This window comes from Antechinus flavipes, chromosome 1, assembly GCF_016432865.1.
Source record: "Antechinus flavipes isolate AdamAnt ecotype Samford, QLD, Australia chromosome 1, AdamAnt_v2, whole genome shotgun sequence".
Lineage (NCBI taxonomy): Eukaryota > Metazoa > Chordata > Mammalia > Dasyuromorphia > Dasyuridae > Antechinus > Antechinus flavipes.
In genome coordinates this window covers 155,247,756-155,274,091 of record NC_067398.1, presented here as the reverse complement: position 1 = coordinate 155,274,091, position 26,336 = coordinate 155,247,756, and the positions used below count along the sequence as shown (strand labels likewise).

At 30.7% G+C, this 26,336-nt stretch overlaps 1 protein-coding gene across 5 annotated transcripts in view; it reads left to right on the top strand.

Moving 5' to 3' along the window:
• The window catches only part of TENT2 (terminal nucleotidyltransferase 2), a 71,813-nt gene that overhangs the window by 12,325 nt on the left and 33,152 nt on the right, over positions 1–26,336 (top strand). For 2 of the 5 annotated variants that reach the window (XM_051991778.1, XM_051991802.1), the window contains exons 2-10: positions 1,574–1,759; positions 2,411–2,527; positions 4,029–4,281; positions 13,205–13,319; positions 13,431–13,522; positions 14,910–14,976; positions 19,733–19,802; positions 22,229–22,305; positions 22,717–22,863. In XM_051991778.1, the coding sequence (XP_051847738.1) occupies positions 1,574–1,759; positions 2,411–2,527; positions 4,029–4,281; positions 13,205–13,319; positions 13,431–13,522; positions 14,910–14,976; positions 19,733–19,802; positions 22,229–22,305; positions 22,717–22,863 (1,124 nt within the window). The remainder of the gene's footprint in view (positions 1–1,573; positions 1,760–2,410; positions 2,528–4,028; positions 4,282–13,204; positions 13,320–13,430; positions 13,523–14,909; positions 14,977–19,732; positions 19,803–22,228; positions 22,306–22,716; positions 22,864–26,336) is intronic. The other 3 variants (XM_051991789.1, XM_051991797.1, XM_051991803.1) reach the window with 3 other exon arrangements.

Below are 26,336 nucleotides of genomic sequence, written 5' to 3'. Positions count from 1 at the left end.
CCAGGATCATTATAGTGGGAGGAGGCCTATTTGAGATTCTAACCTGCAGTCTTACCAGCTTCACCTCAATACTAATGCTAATGTTGAGATCCCATCCAGTTGCAAATCCTGTGATACAGGATTTGCTTTAGATCTATATAAAACTTTAGAATATCTTGTAATGGCTGATAGGTTCAGAAGAAAAAAATGAAACTATACTAAAATGAATGGAGTTTTAGTTGATAGAAATTCATTTATAAAGCTATCAATTCAAATCTAAAAGTATTTCTATATAGTATGGAATACATGTTGCAGCAGAATTGGCTGTAAGGGTATCATTCATTATGCTGAACTCTATTTGATTGTTTCCCATCAACACATATTATATAGACCAAAAGTTTCATTGTGTAGGACATACACAAGTTCAGTACTGAGCCAGATAACAATGACTGGCAAAGGAGTTGGAAGGTGTATTTGTAGTCAATCTTTTGGAATTTCTTCTAATTTGTATTATCTGTCCATTCTTTGCTGAGGCAGAAGAGCTGACCGTACTGAATCCTGGTTATTAAGTTAAGTCAGGCCTCAAAGCTTTATTTCACTTGACTAAGCTAGGTAGCTGATTTCCTTTCTTGGGATATCTGTCCTGATGCTTCATTTCTGCAATGGAGGTTGTTTGAGTAACTAGGACATGATAGTGTTAAGGCATTGTAGTATATCTGTAGCATCCTGTATTGTGTTGTGAATCTTGAGCTATACCTGATACATAACTATATATTATGGTATTGAGAAAAAAGAAAAGAGTTTGTATATATTATTTAGAGGAACTTCTCATTTTCACAACTCAATATTTGGGTATCATTGTACTAAATTACTCCTGTTTTTATTAATTCTATAAGATTGTGTGCATAGTATGAGATATGCTATGTGCATGAGATAATGTATATTAGGGATATATTTATAAATAAAATAGACTGAATAAAGGTAAAATGTTTATATTTCAGTTGAATTTTTTTCTTGATCCTAGATTTTACTTGATAAAAAACTTGGTTTTTCCAAATATACTCTATTGAGGTAGTGACTATATTATAAAAATTCAAATGTTTATCATTTGATATGTAATTCATTTAACTCAGTATTTAATACTTAATACTTAAGTAGATTTCTGATCTCAGATTCCCTAAAATGGTACAGATCATAGCTACAATTCATATGTATTATTTCTGTCCATATTATTGTTAAATCTTTCACTAAGGATTTGCTTAGTATGCTGGAGATATTCCTTTGTGGGTTTTTTTTTTTTAATATTCTGTGGATAGCACAGTGATTATTTATGTTTTCCCTTTCTCTTATTACATCTGTGAACTATCTCCTCTTTTTTTATAACTTGGTAAATTAAAATGAAGACCCAATAATAACCAAAGTATCTTATACAAATTATATTTGTAAGATACTAGATGTTTAGTTTAGCTATCAGTATTTTAAAATTGACAATCAGTCCTATATACTGAAAGACTTGCATATTATGTAAAGATTTTTTTTTAATTGACTAATGGACAGAAGAAAAAATTGTAATTTTTTTTTTTTTTTTTTTTAGGTACCAAATTCCATGTTCACTTATAGTGAACAAGAGCATGTTCCCAAATTCCTCGAACTTGGGTCGTCCACCCTTTCATCCAAAGTATCAGCAGCCCAATAATTTCTTCAAACTTCCCCTCAACTTGTCCCCGACTCTTTCTCACCAGCAGATTATAGATGCCCAGTTCAGCTGTCAAAATGTAGAGTAAGTATAATGGCTTTTTGAATTTTGACAAAATCTTTTGGGGCTATGGAATTGCTAAAAAGTATTTCCTTTATTGTGCCCTGTTGCGACCAAATCTTGGGTTCAATTCTGGGTGCTACATTTTCGGAAAGTCAGTTGATAAAGCTAGAAAAATCTAGAACAAGGCAGTCTGGGGTTGAGATCATATGAAGCTTCTTTGAGGGCACTGGACATGTTTAATCTAAAGAAGAAAGACTTGAGCCCTTATCTTCAGATGTTTGAAGAGATTTAACAGGGAAGAGGGATTATTGTTTCAGGAGCTGTGGGTAGTATTACAAAGAACTAAATTTAGATTAGATAAAAGGAAAAACTTCTATTAGAATTATCTAAAGTTAAAGGCCTACTTTAGGAGATAATGAATCCCTTCTCATTAGAGAACTTTAGCCAAGACTGTAAGATCACTTGTTGAGTATGTTGTAGAAGATTTGTGTTCATTTTTATTATAGATTGTACTAGATGACCTTTGACAGCCTGTCTGAGTTTGAGACTTGTTAAGCTATAAACAGGTTTGTTTCTTCTTTGGAGGATCTCTTGTTCGGAATTTTCTTTTTCTTTAAAAAGAATATGCCATTAACCATTATCCTATGAATATTCTTTTTTTCCCCCCCTTAGTAGTCTACCAAGAACTCTCTTAAGTGGGAACCTTTCACCTATCCCAGCACAGTCATTATCTTATGGAAATGGAAGTCCAATACAAACATCAACTTCTCCAGTATTCCGAGGAAGAAAGTAAGTACTTTTAAAAATAATTATTTTGAAAATTAACAAACTAGTTATGATAGTGATATTTCTGGTTATTTTCTGAGTTTGTCAGTGAGTTGGGGATCAATTTCCATAATGGTTTAGACTAGACTAGGGGAGACCCTGTGGTGTACTAGAGAAAACACTAAGTTTGAAGTACTGGCCTAGAATGGCAAATGGACAGCATATAGAAAGAATAGTATCTTATACATAATTCTATGACTTGGCTTAGAAAACTTAGAATTTTTGTTTTGAGAGGAAGGGCTTTGACCTTAGACATTCTTTAGTTCCACATGCCTCCCATCCCACAGCTTATAAATAAGAAAACTGAAGCCCAGAGAAATTGGTTTTGATGGAGGTTTTACAATGAACTGTTTACATAGCTAGAACTAAAACCAGGCTCAATTGGTCCAATGTTTTGCCACTATATCATGCTGCTTTTTTTCATTTTGGACATCACACTTTAACTACTAATCCCTGATGCTTAAGTTTAGTCCTAATTCCTTGGTTTATTATAATTTTTGTGGACATAAGAATTTTCTCCCATTTTTGAAAGGATGATAGTATTGTAATGATGGTACACTTGAGAATTTTAATATTTCTTCCATTTGTGAAATAAATTCTAGAGACTGCTTAGTTTAATCCCTTTGTTGTGCAAATAAAAAAAATGAGGCTTCAGAAAGACTATGTCCACTTGAAGATCACAATACAAGTTAATGACTTTAATTCAAGTAACTTGGGAGACTAGAAATAGAAAGTGATTTTTTTAAAGAGATAAAACAATAATAAATATACTGAAATTTTAGTCATAAATCTTCTCTCTCTAAAGTAATTTTGTGAATTTTATCTTATTTCTAAATTAAATGTTTCTGGTTGGTCGGCATATTACTCAAATATGTTTGATTCCTTGAAATTAAGGAATAATTGTTAATATAACAAGTTGATTAACACATATATAGTTATAAATGAAAAGTTTACTGTAAACTTAAACAGAAAGCCTTCTATATATTGAATGGCTTTTATAATAAAAGATTTTTTAAAGCCCTTAAATTTTATCAGATTTTTCTATGAGAATGAATATATCTATAGAGAGAGATATACACATATTCACTTTATGATAAAGCACTAATTTTATTATGAAAGTATGTTTTGATTGGGGAATATATCAGATTTTCAAAAAGTCATGGCTGGCACTTTTTTAAGGTTATTAGTTAACGCCTATAGTTTTGTATAATTGTGTTTTCCTCCATATTTTGTTACTTTCCTTATGTTTAATAATAATATTTATTGCCTTTAAGCTATGGAATAGTGCCATTCTCTATTGCAAATAAAAGTGTCTTATATTTCCCATTTGGGATTTGACTTCATATTGCTGTGTTGAAAGTATCGCACCTGGGTTACTTTTTAAATTGTTTTTGAGCAATTTATTATTGAATATTAACATAGTGAATCTTAAATCAGAAAAAAAACTTTTTTTTTTTTAAAACAGGAGATTAAGCAATGAACAAAATGTTCCCCTTGATATTAAACGACAGCGGTTTCATTCACCCCACCATGAATCAACTGTAGCTAACCAAACAGTGCCTTTATCAGATGAAAGAAGATATTCAGCACCGGGATCAGTTACTCTACCATTGTTGCATTCATATTACGTACCAGATTTAGTCAGATCCGTTCCACCCTTTCGAGAAGCACCATTTTCAGAACCTAGAGAAATAACACTTCCAGTGGCCAAAGATGAGGTAACATGGATACAGATTTCAATTTTGTCTTTTGGAAATTTACTTAATTACCTTTTTTGAACAAAATGCCTTACATATAGTGTTTAGTAACTATGTCTATTAAGTTTTTAATAATGTATTAGAAAAAATTTTCACATAAGAAAAATCAACTATTCTATAACAAGTTAGTTGTATTATTTTTTGATATTTCTTAAAGTCTTTTGTACCTTATAATATCATATTTTACAATTTTTATTAGCTATTGAACTAGAAAATCCTTTGTCTTATAATTTTGTTTCATAAACAACACAGAGTAGAATTCAAAGTAATTAATTCCTTAGTCCATTTTTTATTCATTGAGCTTGAATTTTATCTTTTAAACATGAAAGAAGTTTAAAGTAACTTAAGTAGCTTTAAGTATTTTTTGTAATGATTTATAAAGTCACTTATCTTTTTATCAAAGGATTTAGAAGTTTTTTTTTTTTTTTTTCGGTGACTCAGCAAAATTTCTGAGAAAGTGAGTCATACTAAGGGTACGATGTGACAAAACTAGATTTAGGATAAATAGGATGTATCTAACATGTCCTTTGCCAAATAACATTTAAATGAAATAAAACTATTTAAGTTAGTATTGTTGGAAAATAACTATCAGCATGGAGGAAAATTTTAAGCATCCAAATTTAGAAGCATATGTACATGTTCCATATTCAGTTAAACTTTAAAAATACCAGGCAATCAGGAAAAAAAATTCATTATATAATTTTATTCCTTGGCCTGTTGTGGACTTAAATTTAATTTTCATATAGTTTTGAACTTGCCCCAATTCTTAACTAAGATTCTTGGAATTGTATCCTCTTCCATCTTTGCTTGCCAGGAAAAATAGGATGAAAAGCAACAAGAAGAAGAAAGACTCAAAATAGAAATGACAAATTTAGGGTTTTCTAAAGGACTTAACTTTGTTCTTCTTTCTTGATTTTTCCTTACCTTTTAAGTAAGTTCGCACATTGCACAAACTAGTTTTATGCTTTGGTGGATGGATATGAGAGTTCTTTTTATATTACTTTTGTTCATTCACTTGACAATAATTTAAGTATGTGTTTTAGGCAATGGTACTAGACACTGGGAAAAGACTTGATCTCTCTCTACCTTTAAAGCCTGGGCATAGTAGATGTGTATTCTAGTAGTCCAGAATCACAAGAAACTTAGGTCATTGTGAACTGCATATATTTGTGGGTAGGTGTAATTTTAAATGAATTTTTTTTACATAAAATTCATTAGCGTTCTTTATAAGTTTTTTGCGTAAATGTTTCCAATAGATAATTGATATATTACGCAAAAATAATTAAAGAATGCTAATCTTAGTTATATTTCCAAAGTAGACATTTTTTAATTATTCTAATTCAAGGACAGATATTTGATGTTCTTTAGTTATTGGTATATACCAGTACTTTTTAACTTTCTAACACAGAAGAAAATTCTCTTATACTCTAGACATTAGGGATAAATACTTTGGTCAAAGTATTTATTATTGAAGAAGTGAGAGTGGGAAATAGGATAACAAACTTTCTCTCCTTTATTGTCAGCTTGCCTACTATCTTGAGAATCAAAACAAGCAATAAGATGTTTTCTTACATGTGACATTCCCCAGAATATAATTTCTTTTCCACCTTTTCCATCTTTTGTGCATAAAATAGCTGATAAGGCTTAATTCTTAGATCAGTACACTAAGATCTTTTCAATTTTTTTCTTGATTACAAAATTTGCCTACTTTAGTATATCACTAAATTAATAGTGTACTTGTCTCTACCATAATAGATTGCAGCTCCATCAAACCTTGGGCAGATCACTTAACTCTTCTGTGTCTCAGTTTCATTGACTATAAAATGAGAAGATTGTTTTTAATGATGACCTCCTTAGGGCTCTTTTAGCTTAACCTCCTTAGGTCTTTTTTAGCTCTAAATTTATGAACTGTAAATCCTTCATAGAAGATGTACCCAGTTTGCGATTATGTCATTCTCATTCTCTGTACATGGCTAATCCACATCATTTTCTAATCATATATATCTTTAATGTTTCTATACTCCTCATTGTTCTTTGACTTGTCTTTTTAATTCTTCTGGAATTGTGGTATTTCAGTATTTATAACCATATAAAATGTAAATAGGAAAATACTATTAGATAAAGGTTGTGTTGCATTAGTAATCAGTTTGGAGTCATTGAATTTCTGTCCTGTTTCCCAAGTGCCATCCAGCCAGAAAGAACTCTCCTACTTGTTATTTCTGCACATAGGAGTTCTTGAACTCCGTAAACTTAATTTTTTTGTATGTTTTCAGGTCACTATATTGTGGTTGTTTTTTCTTCTTCTTCTTCTTGGATTATAGATAAAAATGTGATTTTCCTGGTCTATAGAAATATAACTATAGAAGTATAAAGAGCATTCTTTTAATGATACTGCATTCTATCTCATATGTCTCTTGAAAAAATATGTTGTCACTTTGTTAAATCATATTTCAAATAAAAGAAGCTAATTTTATTTTTAGCTTAATCATAGATGTTATTTGCAGTGACATAACAAAACCTAATTAAGTTTTTAATATTCTGAAGCTAGATTGAGATTAGTGGTTTACATTAATAATGTAACATTGTAGGAAGTCAGGCTACTAAAATGAACAAGTCTTTTGTAGGTGTTACCAGGGATCATAGAGGCCTGTTTATATAAGTACTAACAGTCAGTACAATAATTGCAAATAATTACTTTTATTAAAATAGATTCTCCTCTTCAAGAGGAAATCTTTGTTTGTATGGTTCAAATTATATGTTTTAAACTAATAACATTCACTTATTAAATATATGCATTGTACATTAAATATTTACTAAGTATACCTGTATGCAGATATCAATAATATATGATACATGTATTAGAGAATTGTAGCACAAAGTGCAATGTGAGAGTCAAGGGGCAGATTCATAGGAGAAGTAACTTTTGAATTGAATTTTAAAGGAGAATTTGAAAGGGGGCAAGAGTAGAGTAAGTAAGGAGGAAGGACAATCAGGATAAAAAATAACTAAAAGTCTCCTGTCCAAGACAGACCAAATAAGCAAGATTTTTTTTGTGTTTTGATAAAATTGAAAAATTAACCATCTTTTTCTATTAAGAGTATTATATTATTTCAGACATCACTACTATCTTACCCTGTAATATGTAGTTTGCTTATTTGAGAAAGAAACACTTTAATTCTTAAAAGGTTTTGTTTTCTTGGAAAATTATTAGCATTTTTCATATGTACATTAAGCAGCGAGAAAAGTGGAATAAATGCCAATTTATATTGAATTTTTTAATTAGCCAGAAAATGTTTCTGGAATTCCAATTTCTCTTATTCCTAGTTTGGATTTGTGGTCCCTTGCTGGATTCATAGAATCTTAAAGATGCAGTGTGTTAGAGAGCAACAAATCTAACTCTCTAATTGAATTTCCAATCCAGTGCTCTTTCTACAACAGTGTTAATTTGCTTGGCTCATATCGGTACCTTTAAAAGTTAGCAGGTAACATTCTGCAGAAAAATGCTACTGTTTTTCATGTAGTTTCAGATCTTATTTGGTGTTATTATCTGAAAAATGCCTCTTTCCCTGCCCCTTCCCCCAAGACAGTTTTACTCAGGAAACCATCTCACAGCAGACAGATGGAGAATGTGTACTGAGAACAGCATGTAAAAGTTATCCCCTTCAGCTTTACACTTGTCAAGATATTCACAAATTTTCCAGAAGAATGTAAAAAAGTAGAAGCCTTAAAATATATTCACTGTTCCTTGCAATAAAATGTACTTGCTCTTAACAGTAACTTTATTCTGAAAAAATGATTTTGGGAATAGATTATGATGTTATTTAGAAATTGGATAGTGTATACTTAGATGAAAAATCAATTTTTAATCTTCCAGATTTTATATAGTTTTTCAAATGTGTTGATTCATTTTGAGTATAAGTAAATCAACTGCAATGCAGAATTTCTTATTCTTGTAATTTTTAGGGAAAAAAGGTAATTAGACTTTGATAACAACCCAAAAAGGATAGGGCATTTTGTAAAATTCTTCTTTTACATGGAAGAATGAAAACATATTTAAAAATAAAAATAATGTTTTAAAACTAGAAACTAAAACCTCTGCCTAAACTATCAGCAATTAAATGAAAAAAAAAAAAAAAAACATTGATACAGAGATAAGTATAATCTCTATCACCCATGAACTTACCACTATTTATTTTAAAATTCATATCATTCATTTAATTAGAAATATGAACTCTGAGCTATTTCTAAAATATTTCTCTGTATCTGGCACTAGCATATGCATCTGTTTGAATCTTATCCTATCAGCGCATTCTACTTCCTATGTTTACTTGATGACAAAGAACCAAGCCTAACAGAAACAGCTACCTATTGAAAAAACTGCTCTTTCTTGCAATTAACTCCCTTCAGCACTTTTTTGGGAGAGGAGAATTATTCCTATTTACAGTAGTCAAAATAGAAAAAGGAGATGAGAAATGGTAAAATTTTAGAATGCCAAGACAACAATTTAATTTGAATTCAAGAAATATATTAATTATATTATTAACACCTACTAATCACTAGCCATACAAAAACAAAAATAGAACAGCCCCAACCCAGAAAGTTTTTTATTTCATTTACATATGTGCATATGCAAATATAAGATGAGGGAAATAAAAGATGAAGAAAAAACTAACAATTGGGGAAATCTTCCTAGAATGAAGCCTTGAAGATTTTGAGCTATCCTTATAGAATACATTCCAGACATCCCTGGGGAGTGGCTTATATAAGTGCATAGAGAATATCATATATTAGGGTAAGAGAAGAAATAATATTCTAGTTTAGCTGAAATGTAGGAGAATATTGTGAAATATAACTAGAAAATTGGTAAGAGAGTTGAAGGCCTTAAATTTCAGTTTTAACCGTATTTTATCTTAGTAGCAGTAGAGAGGCACTAAATAAATAATTGTTGAACAGAGAAGTGACATGATCAGACTTGTGCCTTGGCAAGATTATTTTGATAGCTTTTGTAGAAGATGCATTGGAAAGAAGAGCCTAGAAGCAAGGACACAAGTTAGGAAGCTATTATAGCAGTCTAAGTAAATGATGAAGAGGAAGAGGTCTGGAACTTGAAAGTAGTTGCTGTGTAAATGACAGGAAGAGGATGGATTTGAGAGAGATTGCAGAAGTAGAACTGATAATACTTGGCAACTGACTGGATATAGAGACTGATGGAAAGGGAAGAGTAAAAGAAAATTCTGCTGTAACTTTGGGAATACTGGATGGTGATGTTCTAAATACAAGGAAGAATGTTTTCAAGAGAGGAAGGTTTAGGAGGAATCTTTTTTTGGGGGACCAATTGAGTTTGAGATAACTTACAGATTATCAGGAGGAATTGTATGGCAAACAGATAAAGGTATTTACTAGAGTTTAAAAACAGAATATGATGTATATTATTTAACCTCATTACAAAATAACTAAAATGTAGAATGGAAGTACATATGCTACTTCCTACATTAGAATCCGAGCTTTTTATTAATGCAGTAGTACATATTTATAATTTATAAATGTATAACTCTAATTTGAAAATCTTATTAACAGATGAAATCCTGTGGGCCCTTCCTGTTCTGAAGTTGTTTATAAGATGACATAAATTCAATTTAATTCAGCAAGCATTAAATACATACTATGTTCATGCCAAAAACAGAACTGTCTCTGTCCTCAAGGACTTGCTCAAAGAGAAAGAGAGAGAGACAACGTATACATAAATAGTTATTTTAGCTGGAAAACTGAAGAGGGAGAGAAAACTAATGAGTGAATTAGTTTCAGAGAAGAGGAGGAAATAGTGAGTCTTAAAGAAGAAAGAGAATTCATTCTAGGAACTGATGACAGATAATTTGTGCAAGTTCATAGGTTGGAGTATTGAGTTCAGTGAACAGCTCAATATTCCCTTCATTTTTCTGTAACATTTGTCATAGTTCATCTCCATCTTGTAATTTTCCTTCTCTAGATTTTTGTAACGCTGATTTCCCCTGTTTTTCCACACATCCCCCCCCTCCCCCAATCTATTCAACCTTTCTTTTCAATCTCCTTCTACTGGTTTTTCATGTCATATCCACTAATGAATGTCCCTTAAAGCTCTAACCTGGGCTCTCTTCTTTTTTCTTTAATGATAACAATAACAACTCAAACAGTAATAGTAATAATTAACATTTATATAATAGTGCAAATTGTTAGCATGGGATGTACTAAACACTACTAAATACTTCACAAATTCTCATTTATTTTATCATTATCTCATTTGATTCTCACAACCACCTTGGGAGGTAGGGGCACTATATATTTCAGCTTTTTAAACTGTAGGTCATGACCCCCTATGGGATTTTATAACTGAATGTGGGAGTCGCAAAATTATGATTTATTATCAGTAAATGTTTGATTTTGTTTTATATTTTGTTTGTTTATTTGTTTTTATACCTATATATATGTGGGACTCGCATAAAAATTTCTTGGGGTTGAGTTTAAGAAGTCCTGCTCTATATGATTTCATTTGATGGTCTTATCAGCACCCAAGGGTTCAGTTTTCATCTATATGCAAATTATATCCAACTCTAATTTCTCTGCTAAGCGCCATTTACCTCATCAGTTGCCTTTTGGACATCACTGACAGAATGTTCTGTAGCATCAAAAACTCAGTATATCCAAAACAAAATTTAATATCTTTCCTCCAGATCTTCCTTTCTGAACTTCCTGTTACTGTAAAAGGTACTACCATTCTGGTCACTCAGGCCTGCAATGTTATCTTTGACTCCTCATTCTACTTTCCCGCATGTACTCAATCTGTTGTAGGCTCTTGTCATTTCTAATTTCACAGCATCTCATATGTCACAGCTACATTTTGATTGGACTTTTGTCATTGCTCTCTAGTCTTCTTTCCCCACATTTTTCTGTATTCCAGTTCATCCACTGTCTGGCTACGAAAGTAATTTTTCCAAAATAGTAGGCCTGATTCCTACTCAATAAGCTTTTGTGATTTCTTATTACCTCCATGATCAAAGATTATACCTTTCGAATCACTATATACTTTGCTCCTTTTCCTTCACTCTATGATCCAACTATCTCATCCTAATAGTAATTTCTTGAATAGCATTCCATCTTCTTTGTTTGTCACTTTGCATGGTGTCCTCCACATCTGGAATGCTCTGCCCTCTCATCTCCACCTCTTAGTTTCCCTTGCTTCCTTTAAATATCAGATGATATTCCACCTTTTGCAGGAGGCCTTTCCTCCTAAACTTCCTTCATAGCCTCAGCTAGTAAGGCCTTCTTTAATATTATACCTATTTATTCTGCATGTCACTTGAATGTATCCAGTTATTTTGATGCCATTTCCTTTTGCCTTTCTTTGTACCTACAAGGATTAGTATAATGCCATTCATGTTGTAATTATTTAAGAAATGCTTGTTGATTGATTTGATTGACAGTTTGGAACTGAACAAAGTAGTCTAATTTGTTTGAAACAGAGGTATAGTGATGGCAAATAATGTTAAATAGGGTGAACCAGAAGCAAATACACAATTTGTGGCTATGTAAATTATTTTTAAAATGTAGTCAAGATGTTTTTCCTCATGCATATCTGAAATTAGGAAGCTGCCACTGAATTCCACTTCTTTGTCTACAGATGAGGAACAAGTAGTTGACTTCTTATGTAACTGGCTGTGCTTTTAAACCTTTTGTTAAATCACTTCAGCCTTATTTTCCCTTCATAAATAGTAATATTTCCTGTAGTCTTTTGTATTGGGATATTTTTTTCATCTTCCTTAACTACCCTTCTAGTTCTCAGCATTCTAATCTTTCTCCAACTAATTCATATTTCTTTGTTATACCAGAATTTTAGTGAAGTCCTTTTTAATGAAAATTGCTCTACAGATCTTAACTGTTAAGAGAACAGTTTCTGTTGTTTTTTCAAAATCTCTCTTAACTATTTTTTCCTATTTTTTTAAAGGGATGTTTATAAGAAATCTTGCTTCTAGATTTAACATAATAATATCAGTACATGTAAAGTTGGAATAAGAAGTTTGGGATATACATTCAGTATATGCCAGACTATAGAGATAAACTGACTATATATCTAAACTCTAGAATGATTAGAACTTCTTGGTCTTTGGAAGCAGGATTGGAATCTTGACTTGGCTATTGTTAGTGATGTCTATTTGTATTTGATTAACTTTTGCCATAGATTCAGAAGGTGCTAGGTTTGGAGGATACTTTAATCTTAAATTGATTTCTGCAGTTGTTAATATTGCCTCTCACCAATACTTACATTTATTTTGTCTTTATTTTGTTTTTAGTAGTTAGGTTTTTTTTGTTGTTCTTGTTGTTTTTAAAATATTTCCCTATAGGAGAATATAAACTCCTCATAGATAGGGACTGTCTACTTCTTTATATTTGTATTCCCAGCACACTTAGCTTAATACTTGTAGGTGCTTAATAAGTGTCTTCAGTTAAATTGAATTATGAACTTTTGAATGGTGATTACTATTGAAAAAGTGGCAATCTGATGGTGAAATTGTCACATGTCTTATCAGCAAATTTATGTTAACATTTGCAGTCTTGTCTCAACCTTTTCCCTTTCCTTTTCTCTCTCCCATATAAGGAAGGAACTATAGCTTGTAATGAGACCCCTTTTATCCATGAAACTTGAAATGTTTTAGAGCCCTTTTGAGGATTTTGAGAACATGAAATAGACTTTTTAAGAATAATGAAATGATAGATAGCTGAACACATTTTATGGACAGATTTGTTTAATAATAATTGAATATAATAGATTTGTTGAAATTTTGAACAGGAGTTATTTTAATTTCTGAAAATACAGAATTTATAAAGTATTTTTTTTTGGGGGGGTGTAAAGTTGAGTCAGCAGGTATTGAACGTATTTCAAGTGTGTCAGCAGCGAACATGTGATTTGAAGAAGAAAGAACTCTGTCGATCACAATTGCAGAGAGAAATTCAACTGATATTTCCACGTATGTTTTCTTTTGTTGCGTATCTTTAATCAAGTTTACATTTCAAATTTTAATACCACTTAATAACTAAATTATATTTTATAATTCCATGGTTGTTTTTTTTTTTTTTAGAGAGCAGACTCTTCTTGGTTGGATCCTCATTGAATGGATTTGGTACAAGAAGCAGTGATGGTGATTTGTGTCTGGTTGTTAAGGAGGAGCCAGTAAGTAAACATTTTTTAAAATTTCCATTATCAAGATCAGTCATACAAAAATATAAATATTAGTTTAAACTGTATGATATAATGATCTCTTATTAGTAACTATTATTTTCTTGCTTACATATAATTTAAGAGAAGTTTTCTCCAGGTACTAGAGGTATCAGAAGTCAACCAGAAGATACAGCACTCCCAATACTATATAAAAAATTTTAGTCAGAAAATGGAAGTTCTGTTTTAGAAGGTCACTGAATAAGAATATATTGTATAGGAAAGAAAAAAAAACATTAAGTTAAAAAAAATGGGGATCTGTTTCCTTCAAATTTAGATTTTTAGCAATGTAATTTTATAAGTTTTTTCTTCTTTGATTTTTAAAAATTATTTTCTCATTATTTGGGGTAATTAAAAAATTAATAATAAAAATTTTCACTAGTAATTTTTATGATTCCCCTGATAGTAATGGCTTCTTGTAAACTGCAAGTCAGAAAAGTGACTTATTCCAGGAAATAATTGGTATTTCTTTGATGTTGAAATAATATAAAAAATAAGAAAATAATTCTGAAATGTTAAATGGGCTTGCAAAAGGCTCAGTTGAAAATGCATTACAATTTTAAAATTTCCCTGTATTCTTATTAAAAAAAACTCTTAGATATTTTCCCCCTCTAAGTATTGCCATAAACTACTCTTTATTCTCCTTGTGCATCAAAGTAGATTTTTAGGCATCCTTTTAAGTAGAATATTCCATTTAGAAATATTCTCATCAATATATAATACATGATAATTGATGTTCATAATGACAACTCAGAGACAATATAAGATTCTGAGATTTTTTTCTTTCTTTCTCACCAAATAAGGATTTTGTTAACTTCAGCAGGGCTTCATCTTATTGTATTTAATTCCCTGAAAATTGAAAATTTTGACCAAGAATTGTGAATTTAAAATGGTATCTTTCAGTTGTGATTGATTGCAACATTTTTCTTTAGGGCATTTAAGAAAAACTGCTAGCATTCTGCTCTTCATATTGATATTTATAAGTGTTTCTCTTTGAATTTTATGATTGCTAATACATGAATAACTCAGAATTTAGAAATGATTCTGTTTTGTTGGAAATATAGTTGCTTTTTATAATTTTACTGAACAAAGGAACTTACATATTGCTTTTCATTGTGTATCTCCAAATTCAAATTTAGATTTAAAATTCAAGATGTGTGATCTAGAAATTTTTCAGTTACAAGATTTATATGTGTGTGTATATATTTTAAACTTGAGAAAAATAATTGATTTCTTTTACAATCTTTCTTTAAAAATTATGCTTCTTTTAAATTAAAGAGTGGTTTTAAAAAATGAGAAATATGGGAACAATATATTTATAACTTTTTAATATTTGTTTCAGGTAAATCAGAAGACTGAAGCAAGATATATACTCAGCTTAGTCCAAAAACATTTCTGTACTAGACTTTGTAAGTCTCAGTTGCTTTGAATTCACATATTACCCCATATCTCCATGATGTTATACATAATATGTATTTCAGTAAAGTTAATTCTATTTTTCCAAAGAATTTCTACATATTTGACTATATGGAAAAAGATGATTCTTACAACACAGGCTGTTAATTAACTTCTTGTACTTGATGCTGTGGGGTCATAACAATATATGACATCACCTTTTTTCTGAAGTTAATAATATCGTTCAGTCATTTTCAGTCATGTCTGACTCTTCACGGCCTCATTTGGGTTTTTTTGGCAAAGATATAGAGTGGTTGCCATTTCTTTTTCTTGTTCATTTAAAGATGAGGAAACTGAGGCAAACAGGGTGAAGTAACTTGCCTAGAGTCACACAGCTGGTAAAATTAAGATTTTTAATTTGGGAAAAGTTGTCAGACCTGGCACGCTATCCCACTGCACCTTATAATAGCTGACATTTATGTGGTAAGTTTTGTAAAACAATTTATGTGTACACTACTTGTATCTCCTTTGACAGATACTATATTATCTAACAGAGGAGATAAGGTAAGAGCTATAAAAAAAAGGTGACAAAGTACTTCTTAGAGTATATAGTTGTCATAATTACTACCTTACATGGGTAACTCTAATTCTGACTGTAGTAATTAAGAAAAACCTAAAACTTTGTCCTGGATCCTATTAATCTCTTTTTTATTCTCTGTTGATGACCTCATCATCTATGGCTTTAATTGCTTCTGGAGATTATTCCTTGATTTATCAATCTAACCCATTTCCCTTCTGAACTCTAGTTACACATCACCAACTGTCCATTGAATATTTTGAACTAGATGTCTGTTAGATGCTTTTGACTCAACATATATCTGAAACAGAACTTACCTTTCCCCTAATACTCTCTTACTTTCCTACTTTCCTATTCCTTTTGGCAGCACCACTATCTATCCTCAACTCTTCACTATCTCTCAATCATTGGACTCAGTTAATTGCCACATCTTCTTGTCCTGCCTCCATTGTATATCTTTTATTTGTCACTTTCTTGTTTTTGTATAGCCATCACCCTAGTTCTGGTCCTTATCACTTCTCACCTGGATTATTATAGCTTCCTAATTGGTCATCCTGCCTCAGTTCTCTCTTTAAATCTTTCCATCCTCTGCACGGTTATTTTCTTAAAGCATAGATCTGACATGTCATTTCTCCTCAATAAATTTTAGTGGTTTCATTTTCCTTTTAGAATAAAAATACAAATTTTTGTTTGGCATTTCAACTGTCTTTTCTAGCTTTATTAAAAAACTACTTAATGTTGTCCATTCCTTAGTCCAGACAGACTGACTTTCTTGCTATTTTTTGAATTCTGTCTTCTGTCAATATGCCCTGGCTTTTCCCCATGCCTGGAATGTTCTCTTTTCTCATTTCTTCCTCTTGGAATCCTTAAATCTTTCAGACTTAATACAAGTGCATTCTTCTTGAAGTCTTTCTTGATTTCATGAGCTCTGCCATTTCTCTTAAAAAATTATCTTGTAATAGGTATGGTTTCCCCAATAAAATACATTCCCAATGAGGTCTTAGTCTGTTTCTGTTTTGGTTTTGTATACCCAGAGCCTTGCATAGGGCTTGGCACATAATAGATTGTTTAATAAATGGTTGTTGAATGATTGATTGAGAAAGTAACATTTGTTCTGTATTTAAAAATTAAAAACTATATTGAAAAATGGGCTGTGAAAAACAGGAAGCCATCTAGTTTTAAAGTCATTATTAGGGTTCATATTCCAGCTCAGCCACTCATTAGCCTATGTGACAAGGCAACTAGTCAGTATACAACATAGCAGTATACAGAGTACTGAGCCTGAAGTCAGGAATATTTATCTTCCTAAGTTCAAAGCTGGCCTCAGATGCTTACTAGCTGTGTGATCCTGGATGAGTCATTTAATTCTGTCTTAGTTCCTCATCTATAAAATGAACTGGAGAAGGACTGGCAAAACACTCCAGGATCTTTGCCAAGAGTATCCTAAATATGGTCACAAAGAATTGGGCATGACTGAAATAACTGAAAAAGAGCAACAAACCTGTATGACATTGGACAAATCATTTAATCTTTCTGGATCTTTTTTTCTTTGAATAAAGGGGTAAAATGAAGGGTCAGTAAATTAATAAACACTTATTAAGCACTTACACTGTGTTACAAACTCCTAAGATATTTTTCAATTCCAAATCTTTGATCTTATTTAGTACCTCCCATGTGCAAAGTATAAGGCAAGGATATAGTCATGAATACATTTTCCTCTTTAGAAGAATTTAAGTGTGTTGCAAGTAAGGATTGTTTTATTTTTCATATTTCATCTCCAATAAGTAGCACAATGTATTAACACATGGTAGGTGTTTTAATAAGTGCTTTTTAATTGATTGACACAATAAACTCTTATCTCAACTTATAGTCAAATGGGAGAAAAGCAAGTGGACTACTAACAATAGGATATGGGACAAGTGAAATCAGCACAAAAGAAAAGTATAAGTAAAGTGTCATGAGAAATTTTTAGTATGGAGAGATACTTTTTGCTAGTGATTGAGAATGGGAGTTAATCATACATGAGATAATAGGAGATGGGAATAGAGAAGGGTAGAAGGGACTGCAGCATATGGAGATGGTACTGGGGGCAAAGATGGAAGCCATTCTCAGTATAGAAGATGGTATGACCAAAAAAGTGAGAAATTGGAGAGGGTAGGAGAAATAGAGTAGTTCATCAAAAAAGAGGAATGCAAAGTGGCCAGGTCAGAATTGGGCAGTGAACACCAGGCAAGAGAGAACTTGGAATAAAGGAAAACTTTTTAGTTAATTATTGACTCGTTCATTGTATAATTGGTATTATAGTGTTGGACATTATTCTGAAACCGCAGAACTTTCCCAATAATATTATCTTTACCATTCTACTGATTCTCAGACCCTAAGAACTTCCCTATCAGTTAGAGGCCCTGTCTTTAATTTTTTCTGCTTCTCCTCCTACTTTTCTTCTCAATAAAGGTTTGTTATGTTTCAGATACTGTACCCATTGCTAGGAAAGAGATACAGAAGTGTCAGTTCCTCCCTTTAAAATTTTTACATTGTACTAAAGCTATATAATATGGTCATATATACCACTAAATACAGAATACACACACACACACATATACACATAAATAAATATGTATAACAATTTGACAATTTGGAGGAAGTCACTAAACAAAATGGGGGCATTAGGAAAGGCTTTTTGAAGGAGTTTATGCTCAGAGCTAACTAAACCTTGAAGGGGTTTATGAAGGAGAATAATGTATAATCACTTTAAGAAGATAGAGGAAGGAGGCAGATTGTGAGGGCTTTGTTTTCCCCTGATTCCATATTTCTGGCTTCTATTTAATTCTCTTTTTAGTCCTTTTGCCTGAGCATTTATATTATATAAAATGAGGCTGCAATATTACAAACCAGTAAATGTCAGCATTTAATAGGGAAAATGTATTCAAATGTGACGATTAAGCTTGGGGCTGAAGATTTTGTATTAGGAAATTAGATTACTATTGCACCATAGAACCGGAGTTTTAGTGTTAGAAAATACTGTGTATATATATAAAATATATATACACATACATACAATATACACGTGTGTGTGTGTGTATGTGTATATATATATATATGAATGCATGCACAAAAAAAAAATAGGAACATAGTCTTAGAGCTAGATCTCAAATGACATCTAGTCTGATTTTATTTTTTATTGATTTAGTCCAGGGTCCTTATTTTTCTGATAAGCAAATTGAGGCCCAGTTAATTTTGGAAATGAAAAGTATTATAGCATGAATTTACTTAATGTATATAAAAGAATTTAAAGGATAAAATTGAAAATAAGAAAATAATTAACTTGCTTTTTCTCTCCATTCAGTTTTCCTTGTGCTGCTAGTCCTATTTACATATGTAGTATATATCTCCCCAGTAGAATGTAAGCTTGAGGGCAGGGATTATTTTCAGAGTTTCTGTATCATTATTAGCTAGTATAATGCCTTGCACATAGTAGATATTTAATAAATGTTTATTGAATTGAATTAGTAATTAGAATTTTTGATTAAATTCTTTTAAAAATCTGTCCTTGTTTTCTATTTAAGTTTGTTTTAATGTAACTAAATAAAGGATAATAAAGTATCAATTTGTGTTCCCTGTTTTGTAGAATCAGGCATTTTTATTTAAAAGCCTTTTTGGGGGAGTGGTAATTTCAGAGTAAACATGAATTTAATGTTAACTTTTTTTTTGGAATTGAATTACACTATTTGAACTAAGTTCTCTATTTTTAAGCTAAATTCTTATTTAGATGTTTTGTTAATGGCATTAATCACTGTGAAACATTGATTTAACACAATGTGGATTTTTATTTCAAAATTTGAAATACAGACTCCCAAGTTGTCTAGGTGTTGGCTAGATAATTTGGTGTGACTTAACTTTTTTAATAAGTGGGGATACCACTATTAAGTCTACTAACATTTATTAAGTGTTTGTTTTGTGCTAGGCTCTATGCTAAGCTCTTAAGAATAGAAATGCAAACAAAAGAAAAGATAGTACTTGTCTTCTGGAAGCTTACATTCTCATGAGGGATCTATAGCTTTAACAGCTAATAAATTCATGGTGAAATTTCCCAAGTGTTGTAGATATCCTTGGATTGTATGTGAGTAACTTGGATAACTGAGAAGTATATCAATGTTTAAAATGTATTCACTGTATTTTTCTTATTTCCTCAGCAGGCTACATTGAGAGACCTCAGCTGATTCCAGCAAAAGTGCCAATTGTGAAATTCAGGGATAAAGTCAGGCAAGTAAATGAATTGTCTTTTCATTTGCTTTTAATCATTTGTAGATAACTTGCTTAATTGTAATTTTTTATTTGCTATTGCTAGATAGCTTTCTCTTAAACAGTTTTCAGAATTTTCCTTCTATATTAAATCATGAGTACTCCTTTTTGTGGAATTTCTGAAGAGTACTTTTGCTTTGAGGGGGATATTCAGTTGTTCCCATGTTTTGTGAATTCGATACTTTCACCAATTTGAAAAAATGTTCACAGAAACTTAAATTCATATTACGACTTGTTAAATGATCTAGAACCTTTGAAACATCTAGCATCCCATTATATATTTTATTAAGAACAGAAGTTTTAAAAATTTTAATAGTATTTTATTTTTCCAAAAACATGTAAAGATAGTTTTAAACATTCACCTTTGCAAAACCTTGTGTTCTAAATTTTTCTTCCTTTCCTCTCCCCTCACTCCTCCCCAAGACAGCAAGCAATCCAATATAGGTTAAACACGTGCAGTTCTTCTAAACATATTTCTTTATTCGTCGTGCTGTGCAAAAAAAAAAAAAAAAATCAGATCAGAAGGGGAAAAAACATGAGAAAAGAAAAAAAAAAGGTAAAAATACTATGCTTTGATCCACATTCAGTCTCCATAGAAGAACAAAATTTTCTAGAGAAAAATTTTAGATTACAAATAAAAGCATCTCTTCCCTAACTTTTAAATAAATTGTAAAATGAAACCCATTACTAAACAAAGTAAATCATCACATCTTTAATATGGTTGTGTCACAATACCCAAATAGTTAGATTTCCTTCCCATTTACTAGTTCAGGTCTCAAATCTCTTTTATATATTTCTTATATGTAATAACAGCAAAAAGAGTTACTGAAATTATCAATATTTAAATATTTATCTATCAATTAATTCCTTTATGGATAATTTGTGCCAATTTGAAAAATTCCAGGATGGTTTCCACCTGTGTTTTTATTCTCAAATATTAGATTTTGTCTAATTCTCAGATATTAGATTAATACAAATTAATTTCAATGATAATCTAAGAAATACAAATCTAAGAAATAAATATGCTATGAAAAAGATATTTCAGAGCAAAAATTACAGTTTTTTATTTAATTACACTTCTGCACTGTTTCTGATAATGTGGATAGTTTAAAAATGATAGAACTTATTAATTTAATAAGTACCTAAAAACGAAAAATGTTGAATTAGTAGTAAACTTATATTATCATCATTTATAAATAAAGACTAAAAACAAGTATTTTTGTTAATTTAAATATAGGCATCTTTCTTGTAGATAAATTTGTAAGTCTTGAAAATTATGCATTGTTTTAGTGTTGCTTTAAGGATGCAAACCTGATCTCTATATAAGTAGTAGAGAATTTGCTCTTTGATATATCGCCATTGTTTGTGGGGCTTGTTTGCTTGCTTGCTTGGCATATTGGCTTGCTTGATGGCATTGCTTTAAAAAGAATTTCCCCTTTTGTGTCTTAATTGTATTGTTCCTTCCCAGAAGTAATGAGCTATTTCATTTTGTTTGATTTTGTTATTCTATTCATTTAGACACTATAATGTTCCAAATATATTTATTTTTGTAACTTTGTATTATGTTTGCTTTTCAAAAAGATTCTACCAGTTTACAATTTCATCAACAGTGAATGCTTCTGTTCTTCTCCAACTTTTGCCAAGCATGGATTTTCATTGGTTTTAATTGCTTTTTCGCAAGTCTTATGAATACTTTAGAGTTGTTTTAACTTCTTTCTTTTTGATTATTAGTTAATCTGAGCATTTTTTCAAGTAATTATTAACAATTTTAGTTTTATCTTTTAAAAATAATCTGTTCATATATGTATTTGAACATTGAGTCAGTCCATTAAAGTAATAAACAGTATAACCAAATTCTAGTCAAACAAAATGTGAAAATCTCTTTAAAGTTGTAATGCAGTTTCTATTATGTAAGTTTCACCTAATACAGTTTTCAGAAATTCTTCTTGTATTTAATAACAACTCATTTCTGTTATGCTTTGAGATTTTTAAATCACTTTATTTACAACAACCTTGTAAAGTAGGTAGTGCAGATAAAATTTTTCTGATTTTATAGTTGAGAAAACTAATGCTTAGAGAGGGAATAACTTGACTCGTCACAAAACTAGGAAATGCTAATTAAGACCAGAGTCCAGTCTATCCCCTCTGAAAGTGGCATTGTCCCATATACTACTTACTTCTTATTGTAATAGAGAAAATAGAATCAAGTCATTTGAAAGTTTAGAAACTGATGTGTGTACATTTAAAAATTTATTTTAAATTATGGCTTTAGGACCTCTGGTTTCATGTTAATTTACGTGGTTAAATATAACTCAGTCACAGGTAGGGAGTTGATATTTCTTAAAAGTTGTAATTTTGATTGTTTGGTCATCTTTTCCCCCCTTTAGTTGTGTGGAGTTTGACTTGAATGTAAACAATATTGTAGGAATAAGAAACACATTCCTCCTCCGAACCTATGCATATCGTAAGTTTTCTCATTTTATTTCTGTTTATAAATTTATTTTCTTAAGTCTTTTTAAGATTTAAATGGTTCCAATCAAAAGTTTTTCAGATAAATCTGATTAACACATTAAAATACAATTTTTTATATTTGGTTATATTTTCTAATGTATTTTTATTTTATTGTTTTCATATTAGTTTGTTATTCTGAAATAATTTGCATCAAAACCTTTGATAAGCAAATATATATATTTTTTTAGGGTTTTTTAAGGATACATTATTAAATTTGAGAATTAGTCTTAGAATATGTAATAGCAGAATTACAAATGTAAGTGATAGTGCATAATGAAGTATGACATTTCTACTCAAATTGCAATTTAAAGTTACGTAAACATTCAAAATAATTTCCTTATCTTTTTCTTTCACTATTTTTAAGTGTTAATTTTACTTACAGTTGAGAGTCGAGTTCGTCCTTTAGTACTGGTGGTTAAGAAGTGGGCAAGTCACCATGAAATAAATGATGCTAGTCGTGGCACATTAAACAGCTATAGTCTTGTATTGATGGTTTTGCACTATTTACAAAGTAAGTACAATGGGCTTCTTTTTTCTCCCCCATTCTGTTAAAACTAAAATGCAGTTAAACTTCATTATGATGTCCTCTGCACTGACCTTGAATTATACATTAGAGACATTTTCCAAAACTCCATTTAAAGTTTATGTAGATACTTTTTGTGCCTTATATTGTAGTGAATATATTACTAAAAAACAACTCCCTGGAAAGCATAAAGAAGTTTGACTGTTTTTATTCTTTTATAATTTTTCTCACTTCTTTTGTATTAGCAGCACTGTTATATGTTAGTAAGAATTTTACTATGTATATGTAGTGGATTCATTATCTTGAGGCAAATGAATGCTCAGATAGCCCCATTTAATATGCTCAAGCACCAGTCATCTTAGTTCTTTTCATGCTAGGCTAGAGCTAGATAATATTTCTATGGACCTATTTAGGATTTTATCCCTCAATGGATTAGAAATCATTAATGTTTTCTGTTTCAGTTGTTGGCTAAAGTCTCTTTAGAGCTCTAATATTCTTTGATCTTGTGATATCACCGGCTTTTGGGTTAGGTGAAAATGAAAGGTCCAGTTGTATACTATTATCCTTGTTGTTGTTTTTTAAGTGATTCTAATACAAATCATTACTTTTGGCTCAGTTACAATGGAAACAACTTGTGACTAAAGTAGTAAAGTTTTGTGCCTTACACTGTTCAAAGTGTAATGAAAATTTTAATTTGTATTGAAGATTTTTTTTTAAGTAGGATAGGCTGATGACCAGATCAGGAAGAGAACTTTTAGCTGTTCCCCAGCTTAGAAATAGTTAGCAATTAAACTAGCCTTAGAAATATTGTCATTTGTGAATAAAGCTTTTGCTTGGTTACTTGGATACTATGTAACTAATTTTTTGTGTTTTTCTTCCTTTTAAAGACAAGATAGTTAAAAACAATTCACAGAGTTTAGTACATTCTTGTATTTATACATTAGACTAATATGATGTAAGATGAACTATTGGTTTTGCTTTTGTACTGAATAAAATCATGTTATATTTGTGACCTTTTTTGATGTTTGTGTTTTCATTTAGCCTTTTGTGGCAAAAATAGTTTGACTTTGAAATGTTTTTATGTTTTTTTTTTAAACATGATAAATACTTGTTAAAACTCATTAGTTACATTTCTTGCATTGGGTGAAAGATTAGACTGTTGTTATTTGTCCTTCATTTTTGAAGACTATGATATCAGGAAGGTGATGGCATGCCATGCAAGTGTGAATTGGATTTAAGTGAGGGCTGGCTGCACAAAGTCATTGCCTCTCTTTCTCCTCCAGTCCCAAATAGGTCCAGAGACTGGGTGATATCTAAAATTCCTTTGTCCCATGAAACTAGCTCTAAATTGTATTTTCTGATGTTATGGAATTAGTTTAGTAACTCTTCTTAATATTGAGTTCTTTAATTTAAATTTGATCTGAGAGGTGTTTGATTATAGAGAAAAACACCATGAAGAAAAATTTCATAACATGTTATAATAGTGTATAGGGTACATTGGAGATACTTGAAATTTGTTTATATGTGTCTTACCTCATCTTTCACAATAGATTCTAAATTATTGAGGGCAAGAATATGTTGTATCTCTCATCATGCCTACCCCAATATCTTATTTACTAGGTAAGCAGGTAGTAACTGTTGAATGAATGAGAGAGAATAGAGGTAAGGAAGTTAGTTAGAAAATTGTTATAAAAAAATGAGGTGATGAAGACCTGGATGACAATGGTGACTGTGTAGAAATAAGATAAAGAAATAATCTGAATGATGTTGCAGTGGCAATAATGGGGAAATTCGAATAAGGTTCTGAGTTTTGTGAGGAAGCTATAATAAGTTGAGTATTGGATATATAAACTTCATGCGCTGTGTAAGGATCTGAATAATGCAAGGTTCAGGTCAGAGATAAAAAAAAAAAATTGTTGGGACTTAATCTCTATAGAGGTTTAATTAGAAAAATTGTCCAGAGTAGCAAGTATTGATGATTAAGGATTGAGCCTTAGCAAATTCACACATTAAAGGCAGAGAAGAAATAGAAATTTGATTAAACAAAATAGAAAGAATAGAGATAGAAAAAATCGGGAAGATGTCTTAAAAGACAAGATGAATGTAGAGTTGCAGGAAGTAGAAGGATCAGTGGCCAGTGTAGAATGATAAGAAACCATTAGAGTAATAGATATAAAGTCATTAAACCTTTGAGAGAAATTTTAAGAAAGGGAATATTTTAGAAATCTAATAATTTATGGCATTCTTCTTTACATAAAAAACTGATGGTTCAGCTTGAGTGCCAAAACATTCATAAGATTTAAAGGAATTTTCAATAAAGTATTAATGATTTTACTTCAGTAGATGGGAGAAGAAATTTCTGATTACATATCATGGATATGCTGTTTTGTCCCAGTGCCTTAGTATTTTAGTTATTATAGTTTTAAAATCACTTTAGAAACTTAAAAATTTATAATGTAAAGATTAAATATGTAAATTAGAAAAAATGACAAAATCAGCTGTGTGATCACAATTTCTATTTTCTTTGATAACCTCAAGTAATGGGTACTTTGTTGAGCTTAATATTGATCTATTCATTCACCTTACTTGACCCCAAAGCATTTTGGTTTTGGTTACCATTAGTCAAATTTCCATCACTTCCCCCAAAAAATCTTCTTTAACCCAAAAATAACACACTGGTTTGTGAGGGATACTTTTAATGCTGCTCTTCCCCTCCACCCTAGTTGCTCAAATATTTACTATAGATAACATTTATTTTATTAAGTTAGGATTCTATGAAGATTAGGTTGTTCATATGAGTAACTGATTATGGAAAGTATTTTGCCACCTGAGTAATTTCCATTCTAGTGACTTTGGAAGTGTGAGATCATCTATGTCAATTGAAAGTCTTAAAATGAAAGCCACTTAAGTTTTTTTCTTTGAAATGGAATTATAAATGCAATTTTTTTTCCTCTTATTGAGCTATAGACTACTCTTGGTTATGTCTTAGTTATGTTTTGGTATTTTAAGGTGTGCCCCAAAAGCTTAGGGCATTTTAAAAAGTCTTTATAAAATCATGTCTTTTAGTAATAGTTCTGAATACTTGAACTTTTGAAAAGTAATTTCATATTTAATTCATGATTTATTTATTTATGAATGTGAACTGAGAAGTTTTTTGTTTGTTTTTACAAGGTAGAAATGGGATCCTTTTCAATCCTCTGCAATAATAAGTGGTTTTTTATTTTTAATAACTCATCTTAGAAGGAATTGTTGTAAAGTTGATGAATGTTTGACAAGTCTGTGCTTATACAGTATCCCAAAAATGCAGTTTTGGGATAACACTGTATGATGGGAAGGCATGAAATATACTTTTTATTTGAAGCAGAATAACAGATTTAAGACATACAAAAAATTAAATAACATTAGGCTGTTTGGTAATATAGAGTGTGTTTGGTGTTAGAAGATCTGGGTTTAAACCCTAT